General features: G+C 33.7%; 1 protein-coding gene across 10 annotated transcripts in view; it reads right to left on the bottom strand.

Annotated features, from left to right (window-relative positions):
* Nucleotides 1-1553: 1553 nt before the first annotated feature.
* Nucleotides 1554-16022, bottom strand: part of LOC117325593 (polypyrimidine tract-binding protein 3-like) — a 141404-nt gene continuing 126935 nt past the window's right edge. For 6 of the 10 annotated variants that reach the window (XM_033881936.1, XM_033881935.1, XM_033881929.1 and 3 more), the window contains 10 exons: nt 15462-15569; nt 14049-14075; nt 11996-12111; nt 9919-9952; nt 9433-9525; nt 7590-7687; nt 6997-7115; nt 6639-6713; nt 6328-6391; nt 1554-6045 (listed from right to left, as the gene is read on the bottom strand). In XM_033881936.1, coding sequence (XP_033737827.1) covers nt 5977-6045; nt 6328-6391; nt 6639-6713; nt 6997-7115; nt 7590-7687; nt 9433-9525; nt 9919-9952; nt 11996-12111; nt 14049-14075; nt 15462-15569 — 803 coding nt within the window. In that variant the 3' untranslated portion in view covers nt 1554-5976. Of the gene's footprint in view, nt 6046-6327; nt 6392-6638; nt 6714-6996; nt 7116-7589; nt 7688-9432; nt 9526-9918; nt 9953-11995; nt 12112-14048; nt 14076-15461; nt 15570-16022 lie in introns of those variants that run through there. The other 4 variants (XM_033881934.1, XM_033881933.1, XM_033881931.1 and 1 more) reach the window with 3 other exon arrangements.

The following is a 16022-nucleotide window of genomic DNA, read 5'->3' on the forward strand; positions in this document are numbered from 1 at the left end:
CAAGGATGCACTCTCCCGGGTTTGATGACCATTATACGCGACATCCAAATTTATTTTTTACTTATTGTGTCATGACTATCATTTTCTATGTAGGGGAGAAGACAATATTTACCCCATCTCATTGCATCACCACCTTTTCACAAGTTTCTTCAATAGACAATTTTCTTAATTGATTTCATCATCTCACAAAGTTTGTGGTCGAAAAGTTCATTCTTTTGACTTGTGGTATGTGTGTTCGTCTCGTTACTGGTGGTGACGGCCCTATACTGTAGATATAGATAGATAGATATTGTTTCCCACTAATGCCTATATCGGATGGATTTGTATTTCTGGCTGACAAGGACCTTCTTAATAAATATTAACGACATTGATAAAAATGTGCGTTTTAGGGTGATAAGGTCAACGTTACAAAAGATGGAAATTGGTCAAATAATGACAAGTTGATGCCCAGATTTATTTTTGTATCTAAGTAAATAAGTAATTTATTTTTACTGAATTCTAAAAACATGTGAAAGGGTCACCATGCTTTGGACCACACACATAGTGTAGCATTGAATGTAGACTAACCTTTACACCTCGTACGTACACTTTAGATATAAACAGGTGATGCCCTCCTCTCCAATATACATAAATGTATTTATATAGAGAAAAACAACTTAGGAGTTGCCATGCTAGACAAAAAGAGAAATAATTCATTTATTTATCTTTAATGAATCAAAGATAAGAAATTGATTATTTAAAGTTACATTTTATATTCCCATACAATGCATACCCTTTGCTAAGGATTTTTCATATTATTAAACTCACTTTTACTAAAACATTATTAAAAAATACTTTTATTATGGATCTGTTGAGGACTCTTACATAATTCAAGGGAGATAACTCAAACTACAGATAAAGAATTTTGATTGTACATCTCACGTGTAGATATTATTGATTTATATATTGAAAAGTTTTTATGAGAAATAAATATTGAAATCTGAAATATGGATGAACTATTTGTGAGTAAGGAAATGGGAATGGCCACCAATGTCACCTAGAATTTGTGTGTTCACAAACGTTATACTGTACAGACTACGGAAATGTGATTTTTTTTGTCACCAAGAAATTAGGAAAAGGATGGAGAAGCACGGTAGATAAAGGGATGTTAACAGATGAAAATTGAGAAAAAAGTTTAGTTTAAGACGAAATTAAATCGTTTATATTGCCGAATCATTACTAGTATACAAATAGAGCCTCCCTAACATGGACAGAATATTATAACTGTATCATGTTTTGTTGTGTTTGATAAATTCAATATTCTTTTCCCTTCACATGAGCAAAGTGTCCAGACTAAGGAGGTTCCACTGTACATATATTATGACAAAATCTGAACATTTGCCACCAAAGCGTATTGCATGCATTCCATTCCATACTTTAAAATTATTTTTCTTGCATATATGCAGGTTGGAGAATGGTCGGTTACTGTAAAACAGTCAGTGGTGACTAACAGGATGTGATGAGTAAATACAAGCTATGATGAGTGAGGTATAGAGAAGAGAGAAGTCAAAGAGTCCCACATCTAGAAATTTAATGCACAAAGAGTATGTACAACGTTACACAACAGATAGCTATACAGGTATAGAGGATACTTATAATTCTAGTACCAGGAGGCGGGCGCCCATATATCCTACACAAAAATCTTTTAAGGAAAAATACACTGTAGGACAATAAGAGAAATTATAGCCACATTTCTTGTGGAAAGTCCAATAATTTTTGAACATCCACTTTCTATATCAGACCTTGTAATAGATAAATAAAAAATGCGGCCAATTTTGGAAGAAAAAAAAAATGAAAAAAGTTTTTGAATAACAAAAAATATTTACAATTCTGATTTTAAGTATAACAGGTTTATAAACCTCTATTCACTTCATAAAACGTCAATAACCATATAACATACGACATTTAATGATGAAGAGAATAGGGGAAACCAGATATATATACCATCATTCATTAACCAGTATCTACAACATTAGATATATGAACGCCCAGTTCTTAAGAAGAAAAACTGAAATTAATGAAAACAGCTACAACACAGTCCAGTTACATAGAGTACAGTATAGTAAGTAAATATTGCTCAGTGAAACTGAGGCAGTGTTAAAACCGATGGATTCTTAGTCCACCGTGTAGTCCTAAGCTCAGTCGAGTCTCGGTCCATGCTTTGGTCCCCGAGCTCTGTGGAATCACAGTCTATTGTTCGGTACTGAGCTATACAAAGACTTCCTTTAATGTACAACACACTACAGGATGAAAAACAGTGATACAGAAAGAAAACAAAACCCAGTTGATTCTAGCACAGGCATGTATGTATAGGGTAGTAGATGATTGATGGGTAAGAAGGTACAGCAGTAGAAATTGTCAGTACAAAATCAGAAATGTCCGTACAGAAACAGCAGAGAAATAAGCAGGTGGTTTGTGCTAACCAAACATATAGTTAATTCTACTTATACAAGGGCAACCATCATTATTAGGCTGTAAGGCCACAGTGTCAAATGACAAAATTCATTTTCTTTTACAATATTTTGATAATTGTATTAAAATAAAACCCAAAAGGCTTAACTTTGCCTTGAGGACTGTTTGCTTGTCCAACTATTTTCATCAACTGATGAACTTGATGAAAAAATAAAGAAGCCTTCACTAGATTAATTGAAAGGCTCACTGAGATGGCATTGGCCATAAGATAAGGATACATGAGATAATGAAATTAAAAAAAAAATTGTGGTTAATTTTTACAGTTCAGGGAAATCTTGAGTTATTCCCCTTTATGTATTATAACCGTTAGCACTAAAGGAAATACTCTCCAACTAAGTCATGATTCACTTTTTATTACAAAAAATTAATAGTAATATCTCAACATTCGCACAATACAAGATCTTTTTTTTTATATAAACCTTTCTTCTTTTAATAGTATAATAATAAATCTTCCGTGAAAAACATTCTGTAGACATTATAATCTTTTCTCTTTCCAATATGAAATCATCACCATCTTCTATAAATAACACTGATAAACCCCTAAAAATTGCAGAGGTTTGCAGTAAAAAATTAATAAATAAAACATCAACATGTTTTGTGGCTAAAAAAGCTACAAAACGTGGATTTATATGTAACACGATTCAAAGTTGTTCCCTTGTATAATATAGGCACATTATAACTGCAGTTGTATATCGACATCTGGACGCAGGGTTACAAGATCAAACCATGGGGAGGTCAAATCTCCATCAGATCTGTTTCTGTGGGCTGGCCAGTAACAAGTTCTACCCTCAATGACAGCTATGTTAAAATAACTTCTATTTACCAAATGGCACAACTACCTCAACATATCAACAATGATTTACATATGTACACTAATGTTAACTGTAACTACAAATAACTATTGAAATTCTCCTAACTTAAAATTGTAGAATATACATATATCAATTTACAGTTAACCATAGAGTATCACACTATTTGTACGTTTCATTACTGGCAGTGTACAGAAAGACTACCAGAATTAGTAAAATACAATACTTTCACTTTAGGTATACTTTGTACAACATTACTCTCAATATCAAGGGAAAAAAATACAACATATACTTTAGGGTTTGAGATGAGAAATCCATGAGGGTAGAACCTGTTATGTGACCAAGCTATTGCCTTAAGCCTTTACTAATATACTCCATACTAGTTAGGAACATTTAACAACAGCAACACAAAGGAACTAAACTGTTATTGCCCCAATACATCAAGGGAATTCCACATGTGTATGGAATATCCAAAAACATCAGCAGGTGCTTTGTTTTCTCATTAATATTGATGATGCTGTCATGCATATGGCTGTAATATCAAGTTCTAATAATTAAATTTCTAATTCTGTGAAGAGGAGAAAAATCTTGCATTGTTCAGAATATTTGCATTCTATTTAATTATAATTTGATCTCTTACATTCTTCAAAAATACACATATTGTACACTGTTTTCTATGTACAACAATTAGTGTTTCATTTCATCAACTTACTGTGTCAAGTCACCATTATGACAGGTTTGATTTTGTCACCTATAAAATGCCATTTCTCTGTTATTCCTGTGGTATTGTTTTATATTGGACTGGGAATTTCATTTAAGATCATATCATTAATCTTTGGAACAACAGTTCAATATTAAAGCTTAACACACAAAACAAATAGACGGATTATGATTTATGGAGAAAAAAAAAATCATCTGCATAGCCATGACAAATAGCTGGGACAAAAAACTACCGATGTCAAGATAATAACATAGTAATCCACACTGGAATGGTATTTGTATTAACACAAGTTATGCTGATTAACTATAAACAGTGCCTAGGAAACTTGTTACTCCCAACACAGCTACATGATGAATGAAACAAATTCCTATAATAATAATGAAAAAAATTACTGATTGAAAAAGAACACCAACATATACACAATTTAATGTTGGTTCAACACACTTACGTATCCCTTTACAAACGTGAAATGAAAATCCCCAGACTGTAGAACAACTCTCAAAAATGCAAAAATATATATTTAAACCTTTGAATGTATTTATTATTATGATACCCAATGCAAAAATAGGGTTACATGTAAGTCTTAGAAATCATCATCTCTATCAAATCTACCAGCTAAACAATCTAATTTAGAATTTTTTCTTTACCAGAACCAAGCAATATAAAAGCTAGGAAAATAACTGGCGTCTCTGTTCAGAGTTTTCTTTTGCAAAGCAATGGGCAGAAATTTTGCATGTGTTGAAATAAAAAAAAAACAACAGTATGATTAAAACCTTTGGTTTCTAAGCCAAGGAGCTTTAACATAGGGGAACCATACATTTATATCTTACACGTACATGTATATATGTATGGTTCACATTACAATAATGGATTTCTTGGGAGTATATCTATATATAAATGTCTGGGACAATTGATTTCTAACAATAATATTTAGAAAACACAAAAGGCTATCCTTGAAACAAACATACAATAAAGTACTCCTTGGCCCAGAGTCCAATGGTTACCAACAAAATGGGCAATGAAATTAAGTGCAAAAAATAACCTCAAACTGTTCAAGTGGAACTCAAGTTCAGACTTAAACTCAGGTGTTTTAGTCTTAACTCTAGTTACACACAAAAAACAAACAGCTCATCTTGATAAAAAATATTCTAAAATAAAAAATAAACCAATTTATTTGATTATCAAAGACATTAACAATTAACAAACATTCTATCCCAAATATTGATTCATCCATCACGCCCAACAGCAGCAGTTTCCATGGTAACATGAGTGATGGTCTTCAGTATTTAACTATGTCGGTCACACTTGCCATCCTAGTGCTGCCATCTAGTGTCACTCGTATGACATGTAAAGGCAGGGACAAGGAAGATAAGTAGGAATTCTTCAAAAACGGAAAACACAATCTTGCTCATTTGACTACAATGGCAGATCCAAAATATACAAATCAAATCCCAAAGGACGATATCTTGTGTAAAGTGGGAACAGTTCAATATATAACCAACAAAAACTACCTTCCACGTGATATGTCGCTTTCAGCATGTATATCTTATTCGTGAATGATCCCTCAGACCGAAGTATGCCATTTACCAGAGCTAACTAACTAATCAGATGAGGGCAAAGACTACTTCTGTTTGCCTTCAGTAGACATGTTTAAACTATTGATATTTCTAAGTAAAAAAATAAACTCAAGTTCCTAAACATAAAATAAGTCCAAATAATTGCACATACAGAATGTTGGCCCTGAACACGCTGTGTAAAATAACCAGGATTCTCACGACTCTGTAAATATACACAAAAAGGCACTTTTTACCGATACACTTTCCAATGGGAGATAACTCTAAACAGGGACAGCTTGACATAAATATTATTTCTTATAATGTCATGTATAAATCAGAAAAAAGATTATTTAACTGTGGTTCACAAGCTCTGGGCATTTTAGATTGTAGACTTGGAGAAGGACACTCGCAGATGGTTGTTTTCACTTAGCTGGACATTGTGCAGGTTCTGGAGAAAAAAAAACGAAGTAGTATTATTATTAAGTAGCTTTCACAATATTCATACTACAATAACTTATTCATTTCAAATAGATACACAATTGTTTTGATAAACTGTTCTTTCAGAAGTTCAATTTCAATTTAGAACAATTCAATATTACCCACAAAACTGAAATTTACAATCAATTTATTGCAGACTGATTTGAAAATGATATATATATATATATATATATTTATAAATCATATCTTATAGGTTTGTTAATACTTAGTAACACTGATTAACTGTACTTACAATGAGTGCCTCAATGGCTTCCTCAACAGAACTCATTTGGATGAGAGCCATTTTCCTATCTTTCCTGTAGTAGAAAGTGTACACATAAATTAGCATTTCAATTTGGACAAAGTTTGAATAACAAAAATATTCTTTTGTCACATTTCACCCATATGAAATATTTTAAAATTTCACAAAGTTTTCATTTGAACAGATAATTGTTTTTAACATATTCTTTTGTTGCTATTTGGTTTAAGTCACCTGTTCAATACAGTTATAGAAATCCTTTTTAACGTTAATCTCTGAATAATTAAATCAAACACAATACTCACGGGAAAAATTTGAATGCTGCGACTGTACCCTGCTCTTTGAACCTGTCTGTGATCTCTTCTTCTGTGACATTAGGTCTGTAAAACAAAACATTCACTCTGTCACACTTATCTCCTTCTTAAAGGAAAACAAAACGTCATTATAATGTTACAACATATTTTTTTTTTTAAACTAATTGTGAATTTTCAGTTTTCTATTTCAGTTGTTTGTAGGATATCTGCAATCTAGTTTGGTAGAATCATGTTCAGAGCAGCAGTTATAAAATATCAACATGTCAGCTTAAATTATCAATCAGCCCAGCAAATACTGATAAAAATGTTTTCTACCAAATGACCTCAGTCGGCAGGCCTTCATACATACGGAATGTTAGAGAGATGGAGAACAGCAGATGGTGGAAAGATGTTCAGACAGTTTTTGGATCCTGGTCGTTTGAATCTGTGCAGTGGAGAGTTGGTGAAATCTTTTGTCAATCCAGCGTCCTGTAAATTACACGATTTTCTCATAAAATGTCTGTGACAAACTCTGGTCTGTTCAGTAGCTAATGTATTAATCAATAATATTCCATTTGGCTAGATCTTCATACTGGCAAACATGGACAACATTACCAAGGTTACTGGGCCTGAAGACAATTAGGAAAATCTACACAAGTGATAGAATAAAAGAATCAACCATACTTCCTTGATAAATGGTATATCACGTTCTTTCTCCAGTATATGAAATCACCACTTGTTTTGCTATCAATATTTGTTTACACAGGAGATTTAACCTCGGAAGTTAAGTAACTTTGAATTACACGATGGTACAAAGCTGTACTTTAATAAAAATCCTATTGTAGTTCCCCGACCCACTGTCCAGGTTAATAAAAATCCTATTGTAGTTCCCCGACCCACTGTCCAGGTTAATAAAAATCCTATTGTAGTTCCCCGACCCACTGTCCAGGTTAATGTACTTACCGGCTGTCCCTCTCTTGGCATCTGTACAACACTGTGTTTGGAGGCAGCAACCCGGATTTGTTTGCCCCATACTTTGAATTTGTCTAAATATTGTAGTGCTAGCAAACAAGAACAAACACATAAACATCAATGGGTGTGTATCTAGGAATGAAATAATCAATTGGTGTGTATCTAGGAATGAAATAATCAATTGGTGTGTATCTAGGAATGAAATAATCGACTGGTGTGTATCTAGGACAGAGATAATCAATTGGTATGTATCTAGGAATGAAATAATCAATTGGTGTGTATCTAGGAATGAAATAATCAATTGGTGTATATCTAGGAATGAAATAATCAATTGGTATGTATCTAGGACAGAAATAATCGACTGGTGTGTATCTAGGACAGAGATAATCAATTGGTATGTATCTAGGAATGAAATAATCAATTGGTGTGTATCTAGGAATGAAATAATCAATTGGTGTGTATCTAGGAATGAAATAATCAATTGGTATGTATCTAGGACAGAAATAATCGACTGGTGTGTATCTAGGACAGAGATAATCAATTGGTATGTATCTAGGAATGAAATAATCAATTGGTGAGCATCTAGGAATGAAATAATCAATTGGTATGTATCTAGGACAGAGATAATCAATTGGTATGTATCTAGGAATGAAATAATCAATTGGTATGTATCTAGGACAGAAATAATCGACTGGTGTGTATCTAGGACAGAGATAATCAATTGGTGTGTATCTAGGAATGAAATAATCAATTGGTGTGTATCTAGGACAGAAATAATCGACTGGTGTGTATCTAGGACAGAAATAATCGACTGGTGTGTATCTAGGACAGAAATAATCGACTGGTGTGTATCTAGGACAGAAATAATTAATGGGTATGTATCTAGGACAGAGATAATCAATGGGTGTGTATCTAGGACAGAGATAATCAATGGGTGTGTATCTAGGACAGAGATAATCAATTGGTGTGTATCTAGGAATGAAATAATCAATTGGTGTGTATCTAGGACAGAAATAATCAATGGGTGTGTATCTAGGACAGAGATAATCAATTGGTATGTATCTAGGACAGAGATAATCAATTGGTGTGTATCTAGGACAGAGATAATCAATTGGTATGTATCTAGGACAGAGATAATCAATTGGTGTGTATCTAGGACAGAGATAATCAATGGGTGTGTATCTAGGACAGAGATAATCAATTTGTGTGTATCTAGGACAGAAATAATTGACTGATGTGTATCTAGGACAGAGATAATCAATTGGTGTGTATCTAGGACAGAGATAATCAATTGGTGTGTATCTAGGACAGAGATAATCAATGGGTGTGTATCTAGGATAGAGATAATCAATTGGTATGTATCTAGGACAGAGATAATCAATCGGTATGTATCTAGGACAGAGATAATCAATTGGTTTGTATCTAGGACAGAGATAATCAATGGGTGTGTATCTAGGACAGAGATAATCAATTGGTATGTATCTAGGACAGAGATAATCAATTGGTGTGTATCTAGGACAGAGATAATCAATTGGTATGTATCTAAATAACAGAGTGATAGCCTACAAAGTTTGACCTTGACATTTATCAATAACAGGTTGTAGGTCTACGTACAATTGTTATATAACAACTTGACATTTGTTCAGAGGAATGTTACTGGGTGCAGTTATAAAGATACTTGGTATTTAGACTCAATCAAATTAGCTACAGACTTAAATACACACCGATTTAATTACAAGAAGTTAAATAGATAACCGTATTTCTGGTTATTTTTGGGTGATGTTAATTATGCAATTTTTAACAATAATGTAATGATAAAAATCTGCCTACTTACCTTGTTGAGCTTGGAACGGTTCTGCCATTTGAATGAGAGCATTATCCTTTTTGTTATACAATATCTTCACCCTATGTACGTCCCCATATACCCCTGGAATGGCCAGCAGAGTCTACCTTAGTCATGTACTTTACAACGACTACATTATTTTATATTATATATCCAATAAACTGATGGGAGATCAAGTAGTTTTAGAATTATTCCTTTAATTCCCATTTATTTACCGAATCATAAAGATTTCTTTTCAAAAGATTTATGACATATTTATTTTAAATCCGAGTCTTAATTAGAATGAGTGAAAATAACTATTATTAAATTATTGACAAAAAAGGGAAACGATTGTGAATTTTGTTTTGTTCAGAAATGTGCAACGGAAATTTGTCTTTACCGAAAATATGCCTATATTTTTTACTAGATAGTTTCTATTATAAATTACTACTGGAAATAAATGAAATAATAATAATAAAGAGTGCTTTTCAAACATACCAAAAAGGGTAAAGAGAGCATCTGGCGTGGCCATCTAGAGTTTGTCAGAGCAACAGGAAATAGCAGACAAAGGCGGAAAAAGGATGGATGGATGAGATCAGTGTCCGAACGAGCGAAGAAAATAGTCCACATGGAGGATGAACACCAGCGTAAGTGGGAACGAACGAACGAACGGGAAAAGAAAAAACAAGGGAAAACAATCAGTTATAGTGGTATTGTTGTCAGTCAGTTTTAACATCGACTGAAGCGCACAGGTTTGGCATCCATGGAGAAAATCAGTACCCTCTTACGCTTGAATAAATATTATAATTATGTAAGCAACAGTGATTAATAAATATTGATGAAAATTCTAAAACATAGAATGATACAGCACCAGTATAAGTATTGTCTACAGACAGCAATGATCAGTGCTAAGTAGTATACAATGCATAGTCTGCCGAGTCGATTAGTTTCTCTAGGTATTCATAAACATGTGTATATATAAATATGTAGTTATCTCCCCTGACATGCGAAAATACCAGTCATGCAATTTAACTATAAGTCCTCACAACCATCTACAAAGTTCCCACCAACATTTTACCAGTTGAAAGGTGCAACCATTTGTTGTATGGAGTTGTTTCCCTTTGATCACAAACTTTCAAGATGATGATAAAAGACTGAACTCTCATTACTTTTCATCTTTTGCAAACAATTTAGCAATTTTTTATCCAGATGCTAATCTAATGATAGGTTGAACCTTCCAACTGGAGCAGATAATACAGTTTATTGTGATTTGTAAAGCAAACTGCAGCTCTATCAAGTTGCAGCAAAAAAAGCATATAAAATCATACAAATATACATGCTATCAATGATCACCTCCTCGTTCATTGATTGAAACTTCCCCAACACTTCATTTATATACGATATCATACTTTTGCAGATATTGTCGGTCTGAAAATTGTCCCCAACCACCTATCACATATTCCATTGCACTGCCGATTTTGCCAGTTGTGTTTAACTCGACCTTCAGAATCTGTTGTTAGCTCCAGCCATTAACAGCCCTTATCATGCCCACATAATCTGTGAAATGCCTCAATTACCACACCCATTACATAATGTGGATCATCTGAACACGTTAGTCTGGATACCCCAGTGAATCATTGACAGCATGTACAAGTGGTCATTATTGATAAAACAGGTGACTGTGCCATTTCGTGATTCTTATTCTTATGTGATTAAGGTATTAAACAGAAACGCAGTAACAAAAGTGTTAATCATCTTGGATGGAATCTGACAAAAACTAAATCTTCAAAAACAGGATAATTGATACAAACGATAAAGACCACCATTTATGTAAAACAATTTGTACACATTTTTCTATCCGAACAGATTGATGCCCTTTCATTTCATTCTGATACCGATAAGAATCAATTCGATTCTGTTGTACCTCTAGCATTCTGGTACCGATAAGAATCAATTCGATTCTGTTGTACCTCTAGCATTAAGTCCCATGGAATGGTTTCTATAGCCAAAAATGTGTTGTTTTAAAAGTTTTCAAAATTTCACTATTAAATATTCATGGCACATGTGAAAGAAACCCAACCAGTGGTGGAAATATAACGGAGATATGTGAGCTTGCAGTAGACTTGCTGAAACAGATCACAGATTAAGGGCCAGTACAGTATGTGAAACAAAAGTTTAAACTGCAGATTGATAGCGCAGAAACAGTCTATCGAAAGTACAATTTTAGCTAACCTGTTTTATAATATTTCAGTGTGGATGGACATAAAATCATCCTTGATAATAGTTGGGAATAGATATTTGTTTTCTTCAGTATAGCAATAGACGACTCTTTCTCAGTCCATGGTGATCGACAGATGTTTAAATACTAAGTCACCTGCTTTACATTATCATCACAATAACTTTAAACAGGTGAAAAAAATCATTTATTCTGAAAACTACAATTTCAATAAATGAAAATGTCCACTTATCAAAAATAGAATGAGAAAAGAAATGGATCACCATGGAGATGAGGTAAAGTTGTCTACCTGTTAGAGGGCTGAATCATGCTACCTGTGTAAGGGGAGTGAATGCATACCTGTTCATTCAAGTTGGACACCAACAGCACACTGTTCCCACAGGGCAGTCCTCCCATTGCCATCCCAGTCAGGGCTGGGTTTGCAAAGCTGTAATTACCGAGCTGGGGCATTTGAGCTGAAATAACAAGAATATCAAAATGCAGAAATTCTTTTGACTTGAAAATCAAAATATATGTAATATCGGGCGATATTCATTCCAATACAGCCCAGGAATGCTATCGACAATGAATTAAAGATGACATGAAATGATTAAATATTATAATTCATTTATGAAGTTATTCAATTATCTTGGCTTAAAACATCAATAAGTGATTACTTTCAACAGAAGAAAGCTAAATATTTGGTTTTATCACCTCCAAACATTAATATCATCAACTGATTGTGAGTATTAGGTGATTGTACCTTTTCAGATCTTAATTTTGTGTGTTAAAGTTATGAAATGTTGCTATCTTCATCAATTAAAATAGTACCACTGGGCTTTCTTCTTCTCCTCATATGTTATATACTATATGACAGAGCTTTAGAATGACTATTTCAATAATGTAGATTTTCAAGTAACTATTATAATTAACATTGAAACCAAACTAAGAGAAATCTAGCTATACAGAAAGAATGTAATTTTACATTAAAGGCAATAAGAAGTTAATGCATTACAGATTCTCTGAATTTCAGGAGGGCATGCATGGAGAGGGGGAGCGGGGCACTTTTTTGCATCACAGATAAAACAATCATTTGGAAAGGAAAGCTGCAGGAATTTATCTATCTCGAAATGTAATTGCACAGAAAGCCAATAAAAATATAATTCTCAATAGTAACATTTCCCTCATAAGAGATTTAATTTTACAATGTACCCAAAAAATAGTTTGGTCTAAGTCCATTAAAACCAAGCATTTGTTTAATTTTTGTTTCAGCATCAGGGAATTTGATTGTCAATGGAGTTGCTCCATGTCTTTCAGTTTACAAAGTTCAGAGTTTAGTAATCTAATTCCAAGCCAGGCCACTTACTCTACCATGTGACAATGTGACAATAGCTGTTAAGAGATCAGATATGTTGCCATTACTGACAACATATTGCACATTTTCTTTACTTGTGCAAAACTTTTTCAGAAGTCAATTTAAATCTATAGCACATTTAACTGCTCTCTGTGGAACCTTTATGGCCTTCTAGTAGCACCGTTTGTGGAATGCTGGCTCTGTGCGACAATAAATAGGACTCCCAGTTTTTGTTTACAGTATTACAAATCTGTTGTCTCTTGTGGCTTCGTCTGCACTAAATGCCGTGTAGAATGATTCAAAAGTGACATTTCAAATCTCCCAACACATTTCCTGCTGACTAGGTTATTTATGTTATGTTTCTAAGAATTGAATCTTTATGCTTTTATAATCCATCAAGCCAGATTAAAAATGACAAGGTCATTTTTAAATCGTTGCAAATAAATGAATTAAACGGAGAATTCTATATTTTACGCTTTATCTCCTGTAATTGCTTTTTATAGTGTTAGGATATCTGACATTCTCACTTTTTATAGTGTTAGGATATCCGACATTCTCACAGTATCTTAAAATCTTCAGAGCCGGTATGTGATAGCCTGGATGGGCCTCATGCATTGATATAAGTTTAGTGTAGGAATAATGATGATCATTTTTGTCAAAATGTTTAAAGGGTGATTGGACTGATTCCAGGTACAAGGGGGACTGATCATGGACAAGACAGAGCAACTGTAATACAATACCATGTAGGAAAGTTGAAACAAAAGACAACTGACAGCATTCCTCAACCAATAAAAACTTCATATAAGCAACAAAATGTAAATAGACCATTCCATCAGTGCAGTCTTTTACTGAAGAATTAAAATCTATCTAAAATAAAAAATTTCGATCCAACTTTGTATTCAGTGAAAACTATAAAATGGATTAATTGATTTGATCAGTAGCTGTGTAAGTAATTTTTTTTTTTTTTTTTTTTTTTTTGCACTTAGAAGGCAATGGCCATTTTACAGAAATGAAATAGCAAAGATATAGAAATTGTTCAGAAGAGAATAGGCAACTTACCTTGTACACCTGGGCCAAAGTTTGAAGCTAAAAAAAGACAGAGAAAACACAAATGAGAGAAACTGAAAAAGATAGATGCAGTTACACAAAAAATAAGCTAGATACAACTATTGGTAAGAGGCTGATGGTGCCTGTGTCCACAGGAACTGTCCGGTTTTGTATTAATGTAGATCAATAACAAGCATGCAGCTATAAGTTTAGGTCAGCCATGGAATGCCACAATATACATATAATTACAAATGGGCAATCTGAATTTATTGGATCATTTTAGAATCATCTATCATCCTAAATACACATATTCAACTATTCTCCTGGTATTTTGTTTTAAACATTTAATTCATGTTGCCAATAATCATTTTATTTGTATACCAAATTAGATTTTTTAACTTTCCTCCTCGAATTTCAGTTTGAGTATGAAGTAGGATTTGAATAGCCTTTACAACACTATCTATGTAATCGTTATGTATATTTGGTTGACATTCTTGTGAGCTGACATTTCTAAGCTAGTCTACTGAATGCACACATAGGGAGTAAAGCTAGCAGCTTGACGACTCTTACTGCTGTCATAGTGATATGTTGGGTACTCCCAGCATCACTAAGGAACATGCAAAACAGGTTTAAAAAGCATGCAGGATACATGTTCAGTCTGCCTTCCAGGCGAGGTCCATCAACACTCTTTTGTAAGAGAATCTTATAAATAATTCATCTAAGGATAGACATATTGCTATCCATAGAACCAAACTCTCATTTATGGCATTTGCCTGGTATTAGAGTATATATAAAATTGTCCATTTTGTTGTCTCATAGCTTGACATTTCTTTCTCTTGATTTTTTTTCTGTGTTGTCATCAAAACCACAATAGAAAAGAACATTTGTGTGGGAAAGAAGTTACGTGAAATGTTAGTCAGATTTTTCTTTCTTTCCATATTTTACCTTGTTTCCTTTCAGATATTGCAGCATATTCATAAACAAATGCATTTTCAAATTATATGTATCCTCTCGTTCATCTTCAGTTAAACTGTTCATGCAATGAAAATTAGTTGATTTCATCATTATTTAACAAATCGAGAGCCAGCCAAAGGATGGATTTTCTTGAGTCTGAAAGACAGTGTATAAACCAGCAAAGCAGGATTTAAGAGTAAATGAAACACATGCAAGAAGTCTATAGTAATCCCTTGGTGAACACCTATGAGACAACACAGTTATTGGCCTGTTATAATTCCCATGGCCCTTGTTAGACAACACACAACTGACATGCTAATCATTCCAAATAGTATTTCCCTCAGATACAGATGTAAAATTTGCCGTCTCAGAAGTGTCACAAGAGGATTGAGAGTTAGGATTAACTACATGAGGAAGACTAGGTGTTACAGGTGTGATCACCGTAGAGAGCAGTGTGTGAGGTATCTGTACCATATACAGGCGTGCCTCCCATAGCCGCCGCGGCACCGGCACCGTAGGCTGTTAGTGGAGCGGTTCCCATCCCTGGCATCAACGCCTGCGTCATTAGATCCTGGGCACCTTCATGTGACACATCGGTAAATAAGGTTCATGCGATTAATGTCCAGCTAATATATATGTATAGGTATGTACACTGGTCAAATGTGATATGGTGCAGTTGATGCTACAGGAAGGGACACAGCAATATTGTTACCGAGAACATCGGAACATGACTTTACGGAAACCTTAAGATATTTCAATTCATATTTCCTCTATTTAATCAATACAATTTCATTTTTGTCAATTAAAATCACCCTCCCTCCACAAATTTTCGGAGTCCATTAACTTTTCCCCAAACATCTGAATATCCCATTAGATACCATTGTCTGCATTCCATGTAGCATCACAATATTATTGCAAATCTTAATAAATATAGCCATGTAAAAAAGGACAAAATTTAATAGGCAATTAAACAAAACTCCAAAATGATTAAATGTATGTCTAAAACCCGACTGCAGGTTATACAGGGTTGGA

The sequence above is a fragment of the Pecten maximus genome, chromosome 4 (assembly GCF_902652985.1).
Source record: "Pecten maximus chromosome 4, xPecMax1.1, whole genome shotgun sequence".
Taxonomy (NCBI): Eukaryota; Metazoa; Mollusca; class Bivalvia; order Pectinida; family Pectinidae; genus Pecten; species Pecten maximus.